Source organism: Manis javanica, chromosome 5, assembly GCF_040802235.1.
Source record: "Manis javanica isolate MJ-LG chromosome 5, MJ_LKY, whole genome shotgun sequence".
NCBI classification, from domain to species: domain Eukaryota; kingdom Metazoa; phylum Chordata; class Mammalia; order Pholidota; family Manidae; genus Manis; species Manis javanica.
This window is the reverse complement of record NC_133160.1, coordinates 157,599,301-157,621,207: the sequence shown is the minus strand read 5'-3', so window position 1 is coordinate 157,621,207 and position 21,907 is coordinate 157,599,301. Positions and strand designations below refer to the sequence as shown.

General features: G+C 36.7%; 1 protein-coding gene across 2 annotated transcripts in view; it reads right to left on the bottom strand.

Moving 5' to 3' along the window:
- The window catches only part of KCNIP4 (potassium voltage-gated channel interacting protein 4), a 1,115,920-nt gene that overhangs the window by 858,235 nt on the left and 235,778 nt on the right, over positions 1-21,907 (bottom strand). The window contains exon 1 of one of the 2 annotated variants that reach the window (XM_017680981.3): positions 16,197-16,569. The exons of the other annotated variant lie outside the window; for it this stretch is intronic. Within the exon in view, the coding sequence (XP_017536470.1) occupies positions 16,197-16,284 (88 nt within the window). The 5' untranslated portion in view covers positions 16,285-16,569. Of the gene's footprint in view, positions 1-16,196; positions 16,570-21,907 lie in introns of those variants that run through there. 2 annotated transcript variants of the gene reach the window in all.

Genomic DNA, 21,907 nt, shown 5'->3' with positions numbered 1-21,907 from the left:
TTTAATAACAAAATGGAATGCTCAATTATAAGGACAGAAAGTTAATTCAAATACATTAAAACAATAGGAAGGGAAATTTTATTTAAAATAGAAGATCAAAAGAAAAAAGACAGATTCCTATTTATTATAACATTATAATCTTTATTCCCAATCCTACGTTCTAAGAAACTTAACCTATATCTCTGGCAAAGTTTTTAAAAATATGATAACGGGGAAAGAAGTGTTACTCAATTTACCATCCTCAACTATCATTCTAATCTTGAGTCAGCAATTAGTATAATACTAATATACTGTACATACTGAAAAAGCTAATGATAATGGGTAATGGACTATATTCATATGTTTTCCCAAATAAATAGCCAACTTTAAGCTGGGTTTTTTTTCCCCTAAACAGCTAATTTCAGTATAAGTATTAAACATTGTTTAATCATTAGTTGGTCCAACATTTCTATTTGACTGAGTTATAGTCAATATTATTGAATAACTAAAGTTTATATGGAAGTTAACTGACAAGTTATTGTACACATTCTCTTGTACATGGTTTTAAAAATCCCAACTTACTTTAAGGCTCAAAGACACTAGCACATACTCTTCTGCCTTGCAGAGAATGTTTGAAAACAGAAATGAAGATAAAACTGTCCTATCAGCAGACTCCATCTTTTAAACACTTTAGCATTAAAAATTCTACCAACAAATTGGATTTAAAATGGAGACCATTAATGACTTGCTGGCAGAGTTAAAGTAATACTTAGAGCTTTTTGCTACATTTATTGAGTTAGATCCTTGTCTAAATCTTTTCTTGGAGTAATAACCAGAAACTTGGCCCTGATGGACACGGAAGTTCACAGATCAGGCAAGATTTAGTGTGTGTCCGCGTGTATGTGTCTGTGTATGTACAGCCATGCACTTTTCTACCTCTTTTACAGGATTGTGAGTAAGGGCTTTCTCTACATCTCTGGAGGTTTAAATGGATCTGTGTAACTTCTGGGTAAAAGTAATTTTTAAAAGGTAATAGTGTGATTATTGAGGCAATTTAGCCCCTAATGGCTATGATGAGTGGGTGATGCTCCTTAATTGTATTGAATATTGTATGTTAAAGATAGGGCAGTTACCACTTCTGCAAGTTATCTTAGAATGCCCAGCCGCAGTAAACTTAGCTGCTTCCAACTTAGCTTATACCCAACTGTATCTCCCTCATTGTACCTTTGGACTGAGTATCCTTAGCCAACAAATCAAGGACTAGAACTTGTGTTCTTGCTCTTATTCCAGGTTTTCCCCCTGTATTGTACCCCTCGCATCCCCAGATTGGACAGCCTTGGTCATACCTAGAACAGTGACCCCAAAGCTCAGTCATCTGTGGACCCCATTCATGGCTATGCAGTGTCTGTCTTCCACCTAACACCTCCTTCATGAGTTTTACCATATCTGTGTAATCTCTGGACTGACATTCATAAAATAAATATTTTAGTGAAATAAGCATATTATAAAATAAAAGTTCAATTCTCATAAAAAATTATTATTTTGCCATAAATTGGAGAAATCCATAAAAAATACCTTCTAAACAAAATTGTGTGAGTATTCTCAAAATTTAGATTTATTTTGTTGCCTTGCTGGAGACTGAGCCTCAGCTCTGCTCTTTTGTTAAAAATGGAGAGTCCCAGGTTTTTGAGTGATGATAAGACATATTGAAGATAATTCAGGGATGTCCACTGAAATGAACTGTAAGAAGAACTGTTCTGTGTGACCCAACTGCTCCTTAAATCCCAAGTCGGAGGGTCATGTAACATCAGCTGACATCTTAAGCATCATAAACTTGAAGAACTTGTACTCTAGACTCTAGCAAAAGCAGGAAGGTGTTCTCAGCCTATGAATGAGGTTGTAGCTTGAGCATGGCCACTACATTTTTAGGTAAATCTGGTCCAAGAACAGAGAAACACTGAGACAACTATGCCAAGCGAGCACCACGGAGCTCAATGAACTAGACCTCTTGGAGGCACAGGTTCTCCCACGGAATGATGGGAATGGATCGAAGAGTCACTGCCTCCCACTTCTAGTCTCTGCTGCTCACTATCTTCACCAGCTCTTTACATTATCAACATTTGTGACACTTCTGTCTTTGACTTCTCAAAGTTAGGGAACTTTGAAGCATAATAAGAACCCCCATTTTAATAAAGAGAAACCTGAAAATATGAAACGAATTTCATCATCTTCCTAACTGAATTACCTGAATATAAACTTGAGTGACATTTCCAAAGTTAGATCACAACCCAGATAAGTCATCCTCAAATCTTGTCCAGAAATGGCTCTTCCCTTGGAAATCCTATGGAGGATATTCAACTACATCTCCATTTTTGGTAATACATGATTATTTTTAGATGAACAGGAGATCCTACTTTCCTCTCCTCATTGCAGCCGAGATATTTCATGCTCCTTTTAACTAGTCCAGATTCAGAATATAGCTATGTCTGACAGATTGTGTCAACAGAATTTTATTTACTCAAAAAACATTGTATTCCCTTAAATATGAATAAATCAGCTCTGGGTTTGAGGTCTGTTTTATGCTATATAAGTCTCTCTTTTGTAAAAAAGATTGTAAGATTTTAGCCTGCTCCATTCTTCCTATATTTGAACTGTTTTGCATTTTAACCTTACTTATCTTCACTTGAATTTGGAAAGATGGGACTCAATAAAGTTGGAAAATATATGTCATGAAGCAACCTCAGACAACTGTAGACATAATATATGAAATACTGATTATTTCTTTAAATATATCAGCTAAGATGACATAATTAATATTGCCATCACACTTTATAACAATAAAGAGTTTTTTAAAGGAAGATGCAAAGTTCTCTGTGAAATATGTGACTGAGATGATTTAAGGATCACATTAAATTGAATTAAATGTCTTTTCACCCATCAATCTTCCAAAATACATATTGGAAAAATGTGACTCAAACATCTTAGCAAAGATAATGGCTATCTATAGAAGTAGTTTCAAACTAAGATTGAGGATGTAGATTATGAAAGTAGCTCATAGAACAAAACAGAAATATGAATAGATTTTTGCTTTTCATCAATAAATACTAACTAAATCAGATAGAAATTCAGATTGGAGTTCCTCAGGCCACTTAGAGATTACCGACGGTCTATTTTTGAGTTCATATTTTCAATGTTACACAGCCAAAGGCCTAAACTGTAAAAGGCATCCGGCCTGATTCACTTGAAGAACTCTATTTTAACTCAAAAGGTATATAATTAGAATACTAGTATTCTAGCACTTCAAGATATTTTTAAAGTTGTTTGAAAACTGCTATATTATCACAGAAGGTCCCTCACTGGCACAGAAAATGGAAAAGCTGCTCAGCGTGTTCAGGGTGCTCTTGAATCTCCCTTTTTGTCATCACTTCTCTGTTTCCAGGCCATCAGTGCCTCTTGATTTCACCATTGCCGTCAGTCCCCTGTAGCCATCTGCTGCCAATCAGCCTTCCCGAAACACTGCTACCAAGAGCCCTGAGACATCCTGGTTCACTGCGATGCACCCCCCAGTCCACATTTCCAGTCATTTCTCCCAAACACTCTGCCTCATTAGCAGTGCTGGCCGGCTGCCACTATGGCCTCCACTCCTACTACCATCCTGGTCAGAGCCAACACTCTTCCCATCCGGTTCCATCCTTGACCCTCTCTAGTACCGTTAGAGAACTTACTCTGAAAGGGTCAGATGGCAAATATTGTAGACTTTGCAGGCCAAGAAGTTTCTCTTACAATGACTCAACTCTGCCACTGTAACACAGCAGCGCCATGGGTAATATGCAAATGAATGAGCCGAGTTCCACTAAAACTTTATTTGGGGACACTAAAACGGAATTTCATATCATTTTCTTGTGTCATGAAATATTATTCTTCCTTTGATGATTTTTCAATCACTTAACAATGTAGAAACGATTATTGGTTAATGGACCAGACAGAAGCAAGCACTGTGGCTATAGCCTGCAGGCTACTGCTCTACTGCTGGCTCAAAAGAGCAGCCAGTGATTAGCATGATGGACTTTAACTCCTGCTCAGAACCTTGTACTGGCCCTCGGTTCCACTCAGGGCAAATGCACAGGTCCTCACCATGGCCTAGAAAGTCTTAATATATTTTGGCCCCCCATTGTTTCTCTGCCCTTATTTTCAATTATTCCAATTATCCTCTTTGATTTTGTTCTGCTCCAAGTAACTGACCTACTTTCTGTCCCCTGAACACACTGAATACAAGCCTGCCTTGGGGCCTGAGCATCGGTGGGTCTCTCTGCCTGGCAGCTGTTTCCCCATCTATTTCCATGGCTTTCTTGCTTCTTTCAAGATTGTGATCTAACATCATTCTCTCAAGGAGTCTCTTCTGACCACTCTAAATTGTTACCACCCTTTTATGGACTGGTTGTGTCCCCCTGTAATTCACATGCTGAACCCCTAACCTCTAGTACCTCAGAATGTGGATGTATTTGTAGCAAATGTCTTTGAAGAGGTGACTCAGGTTAAAGAGGCCATTAGCGGGTTGTCCTTATCAGAAGAGGACATTCAGACACACAGCTGCACACCCTGACAGAGCAGAGGCCATGTGAGGACACAGTGAGAAGGTGGCTGTCTGCAAGCCCATGAGAGAGGCCTTGGAAGAAACCAACCCTGCTGGCACCTTGATTTTGGACTTCCAGCCTCCAGGACTGTGAGAAAATAAATTTCTGTTGTTTAAGACAGCAAATACGTGCTATTTTATTGTGTTAGGTCTAGCAAACTAACACAGTCCTCCCAAGCCCACTTACCCTGTTCTATTTATACCCAGAGCACTTATCACACATAGTATTTAATTAACCAGCTTAGTCTGATTATTATCTATCTCCCCACTACACAAGGGCAGTGATCTTCCGTTTACTGATGTATTCCAAATTCCCAGAATAGTGCCCATAAGAGGACTGGTTAACATTTATCCACTGTTAAAATGAAATGTAGCAATACATTTCTCTGCATATCCCCCTCCTCTGATTCTTTGCTCTTTCTGGGGGGCCCAGTCACCAGCTTGGCACATCTAAATCCTTAGCCACTAAAATCCAGCTCAAATGTCACCACTAAAAATCCCTCTTCCACCAACTCAAAGTGGCTCCCTCTTTGGATTCTCCTAATACGCTGTCTGTACCACTCTCCTGGCACTTACACTCAAATCTATTTAGAATTTTTATATATGGTTTCACTCCACTACTGTCAAGCTTCTCTGTGGTGCAGCTGGTGTCCCATATATCTCCAAATCCCTCACCATACCCTACAAGTGTGCCATACAAACTAGAAGTACAATAAACAATCGATGAACTTATGAACATTATCATAAAAATGCCTTTTAATAATTACAGTGTGCCAGACTCTTAAGTCTTCATATTATTTACATGATCAGCAAAAACTTTATGAAGGTGGTGCTGTCATTAGCCCCTTTTATAAATGTGGTTACCAAGCCTATGAGAAGGACAGTGACTTGCCCAAGGTCATATTGTTAATGACTGGTGAAGCCAGATTTCAAACACAAGTCTATCACTCTGTAGTGCCCAGGGTCTAGAGTATACAGTCTTATATGTGTAAAGAAAAGAAGTGCTTACTTTGAAACAAAAATTTCAATAAATATCATGCTAAATGGAACAAAAACAAAGGAAGAAATATAATTCAATTAAAATCTTAAAGGCTTAGATGACTTCACATTTTCAATGACTACTCTTTCTGTTCTCAACTCTGAGTGTGTGGAGTCATTGCATTCTTCAAATTTATACACTGACTCTGAATTATTTTAAATTCATATGTTTCATAATAAAATACTTCTCCAGATGGATCTTATTTGTAATAACTGAAGTCTTAAAATATAAATTAATAAATTAAATTAATTTGGCTTTCCTAAGGATAGGACTTTAATACCTATGCATACCTCCCACCTTTCAACAATATTCATGAATTTAAGAAGTAAGCAGGTTCTTATTGTTGAGTTCTGATGTAGATAATTTCTACTTTTCATTGCTTTTTTAATTCCTTTATACTTCATACGCCAGAAAATAGGCAAGATAGACAGTTATTAATTGTATCCATTGTTGAGGGAAAAAAATCCTTTATTTAATCACTAATTTAAAAAATATAAGGACTAAAGTTGAGATTCATGAAGTTTTGGCAAAAAAAAAACCTATATTGAGTTATTGGAGCAACATGCAAGTTATCTGACATTTTTAGATAGGACAGGATTTTTGATAAAATAACATTAAATCATAGTTAAGTATGCTTTGAAGGAGATCTTTGAGTCAGATATTCTACTTGCTTTTTGAAATTTTAAACTGATATAAATTAAGCATACCTGTCCTGAGAGCGACAAAACAATGAGATGATGTCAGTTAATATACTTTGCATTGATTTATCAGTATCAAAAACAGGGCTTAGGGCCACATGAATTAGTACTGATCTGAACTATGTTGGCCTTAAAAATGTTGGCCTGAAAAAATACCTGGTGGCAGCCTGAATTAGAATCCCTTCATTTTTCTGATGAAGAAAGTTATCACGGGAAGAGGGTCGACTTGCCCAAGGTCACCTACTAAGACGAGATGGTCTAAGATTGAAGTTCAGGTCATCTGGTTGCTAAGACGAGGCAGGTATTTATATCAGACTGTGCCACCACCATAGGCACTCACCACATCTTATAAGGTTGTGAGAACTATGTGAGAAGAATTTTTACTGTTTTAAAATTTTATCAATGCAAAATACAAAACAACAGTAACAATAGGAAAGCTATTTTACATTACTTTAGAACACTGTTAATTAAACCTGACAGAGTTCTGGAAAAGTAGCATGATGGACTAGTAAGAGGATTGATTAGTCCTCATGACCTTGGTAAAATCACTTAAGGGACTTAGGACTCAATATTCTCTTCTGAAAATGAAGAAGTCAGACCAAATGGTTTTTATGGTGCACTGAGATTTTATATGTCTGTGATCCAATAATATGCTCCAACACAACTCTTTATGTAAGTAACATGATACACATAATAATGTCTTTATTATTGTTATTTGTTGAGCACTTTCACTCATTGAGTATGAGCAGGCTTTCACCTTCAGAGATCACAGACTACACTTTTACTTGGGAGACAGGCAAGGAGGGCATCATGGGAAGGCACATTTACATGTTTTGGGTACATGCCCAGAAGCTGGCTGTTTAGTTTCCCATGGGGAACTTTAATAGACACAGCATAAAACTGAACTTTAAAGTTTTAAAAGCATTTTATGTAACTGGCTTCAGGGTTCTTTGAAATCTTTTGACTTTGTTTGGCTTGGGGAATTATAAGAAGGCTAAGAAATCCTTTTAGATATATCCCATAATAAAATAGGCTCTATATATCTTAATGACATAGTAGATAAGAGAGACATGACTAATTTGGCTTTAAGTCTATTTTCTAACCTGGTAGCCTTGCAAAATGGAAATCTTCCCCTTGTTGAGGTGATAATATTGAGCCAGGGGAATTTATAACTTTCCTAAAGTTATAAGCAAACTGGAGAAGAAAACTGCAGAAAGGAAACAGAAAACTGAAATCCTGATAATACACTTTTTTGTAATACTTCTAAAATCACAGTACATCTAAGGTGGCTTCTTTTGGTTGCAGCAGGTATACCATAGGTAAAGAACTATATATTTCTGTTTTGTTATTTTAAAAATACTAAAATACAAGTATTATATGTATAAACATACATTGTAATAAAGTGAGAAACCACAAATACATAGACATTTATACATAAATCACCCATAGGACAGGTGATGGTTTAAACAAATGAGCAAACATACAGCACCTACCCTAATTAAAAATACGTAATTACATCTCCTCTATGTACAATTAGAGAGAATTCAAACTTCCTGGGCTAATCTACCCCAGTTTCTATTATGGGAAGAAGTCCTGAGCCGAGATAAGAAGGCAGCAGAACCACAACAGAGATTAGAATGAGTAGCTGACATGGTGAAGATCAGGAAAGGCGATGCAGGCGAACAATCACGATCCCACCAACTTCAGGAAAGACACTAGAGAAACAGGGGCAGGAAATGTCCCCTGTAACATTTGTCATATATCCAATGACTACTTATTGAACATTTATTATGCACTAGCCATGATCTAGGCACTGGATTGCAGTAATGAACAATACAAACACGATCCTTAAAAAAGAGTTTTTACATTCCAGTTTTATAGATGCTCATAAATAATCCAAATTATGTTAGCTACTAGTCATTTCCATGGAGAAGGTGACTGTATATCCTTGTTTGTCTGGGACAGTCTTGGTTTTTGCCTGTATTCCTACTGTGACTATTAAGATTGCCTTTTTTACTCTCAAAAGTGCCTCAGTTTTGGTCACGATATCTGTGAAAGGAATCTCAAAACGATGACATAAAAGAAAGCCATTATGGGAGGGAAGAGTTTGGATTGGATGGTCAGGAAATGGCTTGCTGAGATGATATTTGAGCTGAGAATTAAAATCATCACACGGCTTTTCAGAGTGAGTTTGTGTTTGAGTAGGGAAAACCATGTAATGAAACAAAGACACAGTTTGGATTCTGACAATCTAGTTTGATATCTTAGTCCCACCACATCCTAGATTTGCCACTTGGGGACAGATTCCCCATGGGACGCTCAAGTGCTGTAGCTCAAGTCCAGTAATGTGATCCAGAAAGGGACACATTAAATTATGTGGCGAAAGAAACTGGTATTTATGATCTCTCCCTGTAAGTCCATATTTTTGAGCAGATACTACAGAGTCAAGACTGTGTTAGGATAGAATGGAATAATTAAATATTGTTATGTCTTTTAGAATTTTCTCATCTATGTGGTATAAGACCCGAACACCTGAATCTGTTCAATAACACAGGATTAATGAGTAATTAAATGCTAAACAATATGGGAAAGACAATGGTACTATGAGAGCTCAAAAAGAATGAAATCAATGCACATCAGAAGAGTGAAGACAGACCCAAGGCGGGAAGAAATGGGATTTGAATAAGTGCTTAACTGATGCAATGTAACATTCAGTACCTCATCGTTCAGTGAGCCACAGAAGTATTTCTCTGAACAAGGAACAGAACTTTCTGGTGGGCTTTGCTGGTGGTTTCTGCAGCAGTCGTGTGGGAAATTTAGCTTTTTAGCAAAACTTCCTTCTCCCAGAAAGAAACCTACTGACCCTCTCTCTCCCAGCTGCTTTCTCACCTTCCTTGCCTGGCTCCCCTCTCATCAGCCTCTGACCTAATTCTCCCAGAGGAACATATTTTAAAGTCTTATTGTGTCCCTTACATTACCCTAATTCTTCCCCCTCCTTGGCTAAAACCACAAGAGACAGCTCCCCTCTGCTTTTGGAAATTGTAGCACAAGTTGGTTTATGGAGTTAGCTGTCCCGCATTTATCGGCTCTACTGGCAGAGTCAACTGGGCAGGTGGAAAACACGAAGAAATAGCTTACAAAAATCACCAGGCTCAGCCCTCAACAAACACTTAATAAATGTTAGCTGGGTGAACAAATGGCAATTATCCTTACTGAAAACTAATAAAAAGCAAAAGAGTTTAAAACTTGATTTCGTTTACATAGGTTATTTTCTATTTATTGCTAGTTACCAGGCAGCCTTAGTAATGGTGAGGTATCCACTTACCTTTAGGGAAAATGCAACTTGGAAAAAAACAAAATCCAAAAAAATTCCCAGAACATCCTATTTGATACCAGATCAATAACAATGACAAAATTACCATTTGCTGAATGCTTGCTGACTCAGCTCTGAGATCAGCTGACTCAGCGCCGAGCAGCTGACCGACTGTAGGATCAGAGACAGAGCTGGAAGAGCTCCTGACTCTACCCCTCTGCATCCTGTTACCCTCCAGAAGCACAGCTGGACGTTGAGCAGAGAGAACAGCTCTCCTAAACATATTCTCAGAATTTTTTTTCATTTTTCATGTATTATACTTATGTTATGGTCACTAACACTGTGATGAAGACATAAGAGGAAGCAAAACAGAGCCAGATAGTGAGCCAGGCATGTGGCACGTACAGAAGGGTGTCAGGGAGGGAACACTGTTGGGAGTTTGCCCTCCAACCAAAGCTCGGCACGGTTCTCCTCCTCCCACCACTGCCACTCATTCAGTTCCTCTCTCTGACTCACTCTCCCTGAGAATAATGACTAGTGGGCCCTCCTCAGCCATTATGATGTGTTGATCTGCTGCTGAGTCCTATGTATTCACCTTTAAAAAAGTAAAGTGAACACTGGTCCCGAATAAAGAACATCTTGAGACATTCTGATGTTACTGCAGTGTCTCTATCAGGCAGGAGAAATGGAGAAGGCTAGGCATACAGCCATGCTTTGCAGAGGCTTGATAGAGACTAGTCTGTTGTCAAATTGTTGGGCATCTACTGCACTAAACATACCAGTGCTGATTTCCTGGTTGCACTTTGCTTCTTCCATAAGTAAGGGCGGTTCTCAGATCCGAGACCTTCCCCACCAACCTAGAAATGCATCCCAATGCTGGAAAACAGGAGCTTGGAGGGAAAATCTACTTCATCAAAGAAAACCCATGATCATACCGAGCAAACACGAAGCACAGCCATATGCACCGGGTTGTAACACCATCTTCCCTTACAAAAAACATTACATTGTTTTCATATGTCATTTAATTTGGCTATTATAGTGACATCTCAGAAAACAGAGTCACTTTGTTTGAAAGTGCAGATTTCTTTGACTTATAAAGTTTAAGAAACACACAGAGAAATTCTGGAGAGAAGCTATGTGGTCAAAGTAAAACATAAAGAAGTGGAAGATACGGGAGGATGACAGGAACCTTGCAGGTCACCCAGGGACATGATTAGCTCACTCATGCCACTTTCAATATCTTTTGAGGTGAAGCAACATGATCAATGTTAGTAAGTGTAAACAAAGAAAGCCTTGTCAGTGGTAATACCTGTAGTGTGTGACTATGAAATAATAGATACAGCCATGAGCATATTTTCCCCATTCAGAATAATTTCCTCACTGGCTCTAAGATGAGGTCAGCCAATGGCAACACTAGAAAAAACTCTAAAGGGAGGATGAAGGAGAAAGCAGCATTTTTTTTTTCCTCAGTTCCTTTTCTATGTGGTCACCAGGCACTGGCTGAGTCCCAGGACTGAAGTGCACATCTCCTGTATCCTCTGTGTACAGTTTCTGTCTCCAGGGTTCAGAAAAGGCTCCCATCCCTTGCTCCTTCAGGGTCTGCTGTTTCTAGCTTCAGAGCACACATTACCCATTGCTGCTTTCCTTGCACCTTGTCCACACACACAGACCCTTTATTAAATTCTTCCTGAGTGTGACATCTCTTTCCTGCCAGGAATATAACTGATGCATATCACAATCAATGTCCAATATGTTCAACAGTCTTTGCCATGTACTGTGAAACTTCAATATTTCTTCAAGTACTTAAATTAACCACTGATGTGTTGTTATTCTTGAAATTGCAGTAAGAAAGCTCTGATTGCCTTTATCAGTGGGACAAATGCAGCACCTTCTATGAATACCAGCTCTTCCCTTTAGATCATTGGTAACTTATTAAGTTCATCTATCAACAGCCTTCTCTTTGGAAGATCCTTAAGCCCTACATGTTTACTTAATATACTAATTATGTGGTAAGGAAAATAAACTATAAGATTATTAAACATCAATGTGCAGATTTTCTTCTGAAATGTAAGTGGTTACCAGTAATGTGCATATATAGGTGTTTTCTCCATTGAACTCAGGGATCCTCTAATCAGATTTAGAAGCAATGGTAGAATCTGAGATTAGGCAAGATGCTGAGTCCCTCAAAATACTCCCTCACTCCTGAATAAAAAGTTAAGCTCACTAATAGAGATCAAAATAATTCCTCTGATAAAGTTTAAAATGGAAACTCTGCTGGAAAAGTAATACAATGACATATATTCTCCGGCAGCCAAATAGAAACAACATCCTTTGCTTTCTTCTTGCCTGAGGGTAAATTTCAACAGAAGCAGCCCAAGAAATCTGAGTGTAATGTGGTAGCATTTTATGTACATGTCAGTAGTGCAGATTTTACATACTGCTGTGAGAAATATAATCTCACTCTATCAGCAAAAGTAGAATGAACTAAAAAATAAAAAATTAATCAAGAATAACATCATTTCAGAGCTGGCAGACCAAGTGAATATAAACTGTTTATTCAATTGTCACATGTCAAGGACGCATGAACAGGAAAACAGAAACATCTGTCCTATTTTGCCAGAATTCAACTTGAATTTTGTGAATTTTTAATTATATGAGGACTTGAGGAACACATCTTTTGCAGGAAACATGTCTGCCCTGTGTTCAAATGTGGCAGGGCTGGTGGACAGAGGAGATCCGAGGGGGCTGACAACAGGACCCTGTGATTTGTAATCTGGAAGGGAAAGAAGGGAACAGGGAAAAGAAGCACATATAGCGGGACACAGGTTTCTCAGATTTTGCTAAGGGTCACCTTTTATTCTCTCTTCACACTTTAAAAATGTAACACAAAAATATCTAAAAATCCATGTATCACTAGCCCTGTGAATGGCTTGATCCACAGTAACTTCAACTATGACTAATCTGGAAACAACTCCATGCAAACCTGTGAAATAAATGGGTGCGTGCTCTCTCTCCCTCTCTCTTAAATCTAAAGTTGTCTGCTTGATGAAATGAGGAAGTTTACCCTGTGTTTTTAATAATTCAATTTTAGTCATTTCATTAAATGTGAAATACTTAAATCCACTAAACAATAATTCAATGCTAAACAGGTTTTTTTATTTAAATTGCTTTTATTTCCCTCAGGTGGACAGGCGGTTGGATTTTTGCCACACCTGTAGCTTGCCTTCTTGAGGCCTGAAACAGAGCTTCAGACAATATCCAGCTGAGACAGACGTTTAGGGAATATATGCTAATAAGAAAATGTGAGCAAGTCCTGATATTTCAAGAAAACTGTGTACAGAGAACTGATAAATGTCCAACCTCCAAATACGTACATAAAACATTCCAATAACACATTTTACACCAAAAAATGGTTCAAAATATGATATCTGTAATATTCACCCTTTCTTGAGGGGTCAGCATTTATATGCCTAGAGTGTTCTATGACTTTATATGGTACACAAATTTCCCATTAATAGAAAAAGCCTCATGTTACTACTGTCATACTAGAATTCTCATAAATCAATTCCATTTATTTAGATGTATAAGAATATATGAATGCCCATGAACCCAACCTATACTTGAATATAACTGGTATATGAAAATACAAGTTTTAAACTGAGAAGGAATTAAGGTAATTAACCTGCATTACACCTCACTATGCCAAACATCGTGACCATTAACTTTTAATATTGTCATATAGAATTTCTGAAAATTATTATGTATAACAAAGAGTCTTTTAAAATGTTTATATTTCATGATAAGTAAAGCCAATATATGTGTTCATAAAATCCACTCTGGAAAGTGACTTGCTATGACAAAAATAGGTAAAAAGTTTCTGGCAAAATGAAAGCATGTTATTTTATCTGGTCAAATCTTTACTGCTGAATTTGCAACTCTCTGGTATAAAGATTATTTTGGAAAAATCACAAATTAAATTATTTATGAGCGATCCTAGGCATTGCCAAAATTTACATGAAAAGCTCTCAAAAAATGAAACCGCTTTCCTGTAAGTTGTAGTAACACTAATAAGCCCCATCAAAAGAGAGTTTGTGTCCATGAAATTTTCTTTGCACTTCAAATGTTCGCATAAAGGCATGGTCACCTTGGTATCAAATGAAAGGCAACTGCCAACAATACAATTATGTATTTTAGAATCAACCTGTTTCAAATGTAAAACAAAATCGCTATTTCCTCAGATCACATCCTTTATTGAAAAAGTGAGGGAAAAGGGGTCGTTGGAAAAATGAACAAAAATCATCCAAGGCATATTCATATTGTTTTAAATGTTTGATAACTAAAAAGGCACATGCTGATTGTTCAAGATGCAATTAGCAACTGCTCGCATATCCAACCTTAAAGCAAATTTTTAAAACTAATGCAACTCTGCCTCCCACTTCTTCATTAATTACTAGCTAAGGGACTTGAAAGTGCCCTAATGAATTTTACATTAGATTCGGCAATATGAACAGTATGTATCATCGCGGCATCTAGTAAGCGCATAAATTGGCTTTTCCAAGTTGCATTTTGAGCAGTTGTAAAGATTCCAGCCGGGTTTTACAACAGTTAGTACTAGAGACTACGCCGAAAAGAGTTTTTACAAGAAACGCGTTGCTGTAATCACATTTTCCAAGTCATAAATATTATCTTACTACTTCTAAATAATCTGTCCTATTTCTTTAAGTTTTTATTTTTTTTCTCCTGTAGCTCAAAAGAGAGAGAAGAAATCCCACCGAAATTGATTTCTAAATGCACGCTAAATACGGCAGTATTTCTGCAACACTAGCTTTCCATACATTTCATATTATAAATCATCATTCAGTCATTAGACAACTACAAGTATAAAGATTCCATCCTTAAGGCTTACAACTTCACAATCATTTACCACTTTCATAGAATTTTTTGAAATCAGAAGTTTAAGAAAACTATACACCAACAGATGAGCAAAACAGGCAGGGCACTGCACCTAACCCAGTTAGAAACAGGTTGGAACCTTAATGTTGCCTTAAGAAAAAGGAAAACAAGACTGCCATGGAAACCTCATGGAAAGCTTTCCATTATAAAATATTTTTCTAATTTCATAGCAAGATAAAATATCACACACTGAGCATTGTCAATGAGAGAGGATATCACAAACGGCCCACCATCCTTAATTGAATGTTTAAAGGTATCATATTGGTATTACTGATCACATTGAAATGATAAAGCTAGATCAATTGATAGGACTAAATCTTTATAATAGATAAGGTCTGAGTAGAAAACACAACAGATCTCAAAGTTAACAAGAGTCAGGTACAGATTCTCAATGATTATTCTTAAAAGCACCAAAAGTCACCCAATTTGCACTGCTTAAACATTAGCATCAGATAACAATCCTATTAATATCTATTAATACTTAATACTGCTCCCAGAAATCATTTGATTTGCAGTCGTTCCCTCAAAATTGCTTTTTTTTATCAGATTGTCAACAAAATCATACATGCATTTCTGTTTTTAACCATAAAGTGGTTATTTACGTCCTAGAGCAAATGTTGCTCCAATTCATCACTCTGTCTAGTGAATGGGTTTCTTAACTACCTCTATTTTTCTCATTATTTAGATTACAGAAGACAAACACAAGTTGAAAAAATAGAACTAACAATAGTTCTTCACAGCCAGAACCAGAGTGTGGTAGTTTATCAACCAAGCTTTGCCTCTCAGAAGTTTGATGGTCCATTAAAAATATTTATTAACAGAGTCAAAGTAGTGTTGGTCCCACCTGTCACTATCTTAAGGATGGTATTGCCTGGGAATTTTATGGGCCACAAAACTGCTGGTGGAGCCTCATAATTGTGGGACATCTTACAAATATTTTCTTGCTATCAACACTTAGATTTAAATAGAGTTTCTATTTCAATCCAGTCGTGCAAATTTTTAAACATTGAAATGCACTGCCATGAAACAAATATCAAAGCTCTTACGGACATTTTACTCTTCAGCTGTTTTCACATTTTGCTCACATTTTGCAAGGAATTCAGAAATCCAAGAGAAACATCCTTAACTCTTTCACTGCCAAGCTGTATGATCAAACACTAGAAATAATCTATGGATTATAATGATCAAAGAGTTCTGGAGAATTTCTAAATACCTGCAGAAGGAACAAGATACATGATTTCCAGCAAGCTGCAGCGAGCAGAAGAGAGGGAGAACCCCCTCGCACAATCATGCATTTAAAAACAATCTTTCTACTCTGCAGACACTGTTTCCTTAGACTGAGGCACATTAAACAGCCACACTGCCAAAATGCCATAAAAGATACATCCGTAGACTTCAATTCTACCCCCAAATTAGAGCTGCACTGCACACATTTTTTGAAACATGAATCTCAGCAAACACTACTGTATTTTATTGACAACGTTAAAAATAAACACAACACAGAAATAGTGAACCTTCTCTATTCGGTTTCAACTTCATTACCATGCTCTACCAGCCACTATTAAAAAAAAAAGTCATTACCTGTATGAAGAGAACCTGTTAATAGTCTGAGAAGGTACTGGGCAAATTTCAATATTTCACGTTTACACCGTTTTCTACAGCCACTCATCTTAAGCAACAAGGTATTCCTCTGAGGAGAGCCAGAAGTCTTTGCCAATAAAAAAAGACAGTCTCTGAGGGAAAACTTCTGTCTCAGTTTATGTCACAGGCTGCCTAACAACTCCTGTGGAATTAGCTGTTAGTGCCTGAATCAGAAATTCCTTTAAAAAGCTAAAGAAGCCGGCTACAGAGAGAACAGTAACAGGGTGGTGAGAAAGGGCTGCTTCTCAGAACAGTCACCAAGTTCTTCTGTGGCAACAGATAGGCTGCCGGTTCACACTTGTAGTAACCCACTGTGGTTCAGCTCAGCATTCCCTCTCCAGAGCAATTGCAACCTCACAGACCATTCAGAGGGAGGCGGGGCCTGCAGTGCCAGCTCATCAATGAATCAGCATGTAAGCAGGTGAAGGGACAGATGACAGGTCACTGGGGCTGAAACCCTTTGGATACTAATAAAGAGCTTCCAATGCAATCAAGCCTGCTGGGGAGGAATCTCAGGGTTCAAGCTGGTACAAAATGATTCCCAGAAAAGGGAAGCAGGAATGCATGCTGCTCAAGGTCAGACATCAGACAATTCCCTGACACAGTGTTAAGCATATTCAGAAAGCCTAAATGGTGAAGAGGCTCCTTTGCGAAGCTGACCCTGATTCTAAATAGAATTGAAGATTTACCACCACACGGGAAGCAATGCTGTTTTATCACAGATAAATATATTCCATTTCATGGGCACAGAGGTGGAAAATAAGCTGTTAACTAAATTTGCCTGTATTTTCTGCACTACCAACACTCGGGTATTTGAAAATTTGGAAAAAATTCATTGTCTCCTTTAAAATACGGTAGCCTGCAAACCACAGCTCTTAAGCCTCTATACTTTACCTCCAAGTAATCAAACTCCAAAGCTAATTTACTGCATTATCCTAAGAGAAAGAACAGCCTCAGTTTCTTTATATTTCTAAAAGGCAAAATGCAACTTGCTGGCCCCTTACCAATTGACTTATTTTAAGTTCATAGTGAGAACAATTGTGAGATTTTGTAATTTTCACAAAGTACTTCTCTATTAAAGACAGTGTTATAGAAGTAGGCAGGGGCTATAAAAGCCAGGAAACTGCAGGCTTGCCTTCTTTGATGGTGTGGGGGGTTTTTGTTTTTGTTTTGACCCCATTCTTGAGTGCTCTGGGCAGTTTCTAGGATTTGTCTACACAGTAATTTATATTCCCAGTATGTCTGTTTGTTCATTTGTTTCTACTTGCTTTGTATAAATATAAATATTATCTTCATGAGTACATGTGGGATATACCTTTTCCTTATTTTCAATACCTAGATAGCCCTTTTTTTCTAATAGTTACAGCAATTCTAGTTGGAAATAATATTTCCAAACAATACCATGAATGAAAAATGATGTTTTTTTTATAATAAAGAAAGAAGTGCTTCTGGAATCATAGACTTAAACAGATTTAACAGTGACTGACTCTCTTCTCTAATGCTCCCACATTCCCAATCAGACTCAGTGTTATAACCATTTGAATGGGATAATGCAGCCTGCTTTCCAGGAGTTTTCATAACTTTAATTAGAAGTGTCTGACATAAAAGTAGATTCATACAAAAAGGTTAGCACCATACCTTCTGAAGCTCTTGCTTCCATGCATTTGCCATGAGTGATGGTGTCCATGACTAACTTTGAAATAGGCAGAAGAAATATACTATTGTAGTTCTATAGTAGGGCTAATTATTTTAAAGGCTCACTTTCTTATTTGCAAAATGGAAATCAGGATACTTCATTCATTTATCGGAGAGTGAAACAAAACATGGTATAGACAAGATTAAGCACAGCACTTTCATTCAGTTATGTAGAAATTATGTATTGAGAACTTGTTATGTTCCATACATGGTTTATGTGCTGGAGATACAGCAGTAATGGAGAAAAGATACAACCTCTGCATTCATGGAGTTTATGCCTCAGTACAGAAAACACAAACACAAATTAAGAAAGAATAAATGATTAATTCTCACATATGCCTAAGTGTTATGGAGACTATTAAATCAGGGTTGATAGACTAGAAAGTGAGTAGCTTGAATGGTCAGGAGGAAATCTCTAAGACAAGACAGTTAAGCTGGTATTTAAATTGTGAGAAGGAGCCACATCAACCATAAGATGTTTAGAGAAAAGAATATGTCAAGTATAGTGAAAAGTTTGTGCAAGATTCCAAGCTGGGGAAGAGTCTGGCATCCTCAAAGATCAGAAAGAAGGGTGTGGCAGCTGAAGCATACTGCACTGGGAGAGACTAAGAGGAGATTAATTCATGGAGGAAGACAGGCTGCTAGCCTACTAGAATAGAGGGCCTTGGAGCCAGGGTAAAGAAATCGGATGTAGCCTATGCATGCTGGAAAGTCACTCCAGGGAACAGAGAAATTTTGGTCTGTTTGTTGTGTAAAGGATGGATTGCCTGGGAGCAAGAGTAGAAGGAACACCTATGAGGGGCATCACAGAGGTCTGGAGAGTAAATGATGGCAGCATGCCTGGAGTGGAAATGAGACGTGGTTGGTTTCTGAATGTATTTTGAAACAGAATTAGCAGGGTTGGGAATGAGGGAAAGAGCAGAATTAATGATAACTTCATTTGGGGCTTGAACAATTAGATAAATTTAATGAGTTGAAATAGAAACACTGTGGGTAGGCTATGAGATTTAATAAAATCAACATTCTGCTTTGGACATATTTGAATTGAGATATATTTGGTGTATTCAAAATTTAAGATACAGTTTTTTTTATTGATTCACACATTTGCAAAAGGAGGACATCACTATAGAGCCTGTGGCTATCAAAGGATAATGGGAGAATACTACATACAACTCTATAGACATAAATTTGAATTTACAATGTAAAACTCCCCCACAAAGAATCTTCAGTGCACATGACTTTATTGGAGAATTCAAATGTATGAGAAGAATCAACACCAGTTATTCACAATCTCTTCAAGAAAATAGAAAGGAATTTTACCAGTCTAGTATTACAATGATAAAAACATCAAAAAAAGGAAACTATAGCCAATTATCTCTTATTAATGTAGACTCAAAAATCCTTTATAAACCATTATCAAAGAGAATTCAGCAATATATGAAAGTACCACAACCAGATGAGGTTCAGTCTAAGAATATGATGCTGGCTTGATATTGAAAAATCAATCAAAGTAATCCCTCATATTAATATACTACAGAAGAAGAATCATATAATCCTATCAATTGATTCAGAAAAAAGCATATGATAAATTCAACACACATTCATTAAAAATAAATAAATCTCAGAGAAATCAGAATAGAGGGCAGTTTCCTCAGCTTGATTAGGCACATTTACAAAAACCTACTGGGTACATTACACTTAATGGTAAGTGACTGAATGTTTTCACCCTAAAATCAGGAACAAGGCAAGAGTGTCTGCTTTAACCAGTGCTACTCAACATAGCACTGGAGTACTAGCCAGTGCAATAAGGTAAGAAAAGGAAATTAAAGACTTACAGATGTTAATTAAATAAATAAATATCCCATTTGTGGATTACATGATGGTCTATGTAGAAAATCCCAAGATATCTACAAACAAAAAAAGAAAAAAAAACTCCTAGGATTAATTATTGGGTTCAGCAAGGTCACAGGAAATGAGCTACACATTCAGTTGTACTACTGAGAAATCAATTATACTAACAATGAACATATGGACACTGAAATATAAATACAATATCACAATAGCTCCAAAAAAGTATACTTTGGTATAAATCTAACTAAATATGTACAAAATTTCTATACTGAAAATTACAAAATCTCTAATGAAAGAAATAAAGGAAGGTTTAAATAAATGGAGAAATATACTGTGTTCGTGTACTGGAAGATTCAACACATTAAAAATGTCAATTCTTTCCAAATGATATACAAGTTTAAGGCAATTCCAATCAAAATCTTAGTAATGATTTTTATTTTAATAAAGAAGATTATTCAAAAATATATAGGAAGGGACAAAGGAACTAGAATAACTTAAACAATTTTGAAAAGAAGATTCAGTCTTTAAATCATTCAACTTGATTTCAAGAGTTATATAGCTTTGGTATTGGTAGAGAGATGGATACATAATTCAGTGGAACAGAAAAGAAAACTAGAAATAGATCCACACAATTATACACAACTAATTTTTGACAAAGATGTGAAGAGTAATTCAATAGCATAAAGACAGCCTTTTAATAAGTAGTGCTGGAGCAACTGAACATTCTTAGGCAAAAATGAACTTTGACCAAAACTTATACCTTATACAAATATTAGCTCACAATGGATCACAGGCCTCACGTAAAACATAAAAGTTTAAGAAAAAAAAACAGGAGGAAAATATTCAGGATCTTGGACTAGGCAATGATTTCTAATATTTGACACCTAAAACCTTACTTATAGAGGAGAAATCGACAAGTTGGATGTCTAAATTTAAAAACTCTCACTCAACAAACATCCTGTTAGAGGATGAAAGACAAGCTACACAATGGGAGAAAATACTTGCAAACCACATATATGATAAAGGACTAGTATCTAAGATATATAAAGAACTTTCAAATCTCAACAGTAAAAATAATTCTGAAAAAACATGAACAAAAGTCATGAAGAGACATTTCCCTGAAAAAATATATGCCAACTTATAATGGTCTGACTTACATTTTTTTTTTTACTTTATGATGGTGCAAAAGCAATATGCATTCCATAGAAACCATGCAAGCATACTTTATTTTATTGTGCTTCACTTTATTGTACTTTGCAGATATTGCATTTTTTATATTTTGAAGATTTGTGGCAGCCCTGTATCAATAAAGTCTATTGGCACCATTTTTCCAACAGCATTTTTTCATTTCATGTCTGTGTGCTACATGTTGGAGCTGTTGCAATACTTCAGATTTTTTCATTATTACAGTATTTGTTAGGGTGATCTATGAGTGATTACAAGTCACTGAAGGTTCACTGTGATGGCTAGAGCTCTTTAGCAATACAGTCTTTTTAAATTAAGGTATACATATTTTTAGACATCATGCTATTGCACACTTAATAGATGGCAGTATAGTACAAACATAATTTTGATAGTCACTAGGAAACAAAAACACTTAATAGACTTGCTTTATTGTGATGTTGGCTTTGTTGCAATGGTCTGGAATCAAACTTGCAATAGCTCTATATGCTTGCCTTGGAATTTTGATTTTTGATCATTACCTAGACTAGTGATCCACAGTATGATCTGCATCTCTTGTGATTCTGCTGGGAGGAAGCAATCATGAGGGTAAACAGTTTATACTTACAGCCATTCTGTACCCATGCAACCACTCTGTTTTAACTTCTAGTGCAGCATTCAATAAATTACATGATATTTTCAACACTTTGTAATAAAAGAGACTTTGTATTGGATGATTTTAAACACCATGGGCCAATGTAAGTGTTCTGAGCATAAAAGCTAGGCTCAGCTATGATGTTCAGTAGGTTAGGTATCTTAGGTGTATTTTCAACTGTTTATATTTTCAACTTTGATGGATTTATCAGGAAGTAACCCCATCATAAGTTGAGAAAGATAGCAAATAAACACATGCAAAGGTATTAAATATCACTAGTCATTACTGA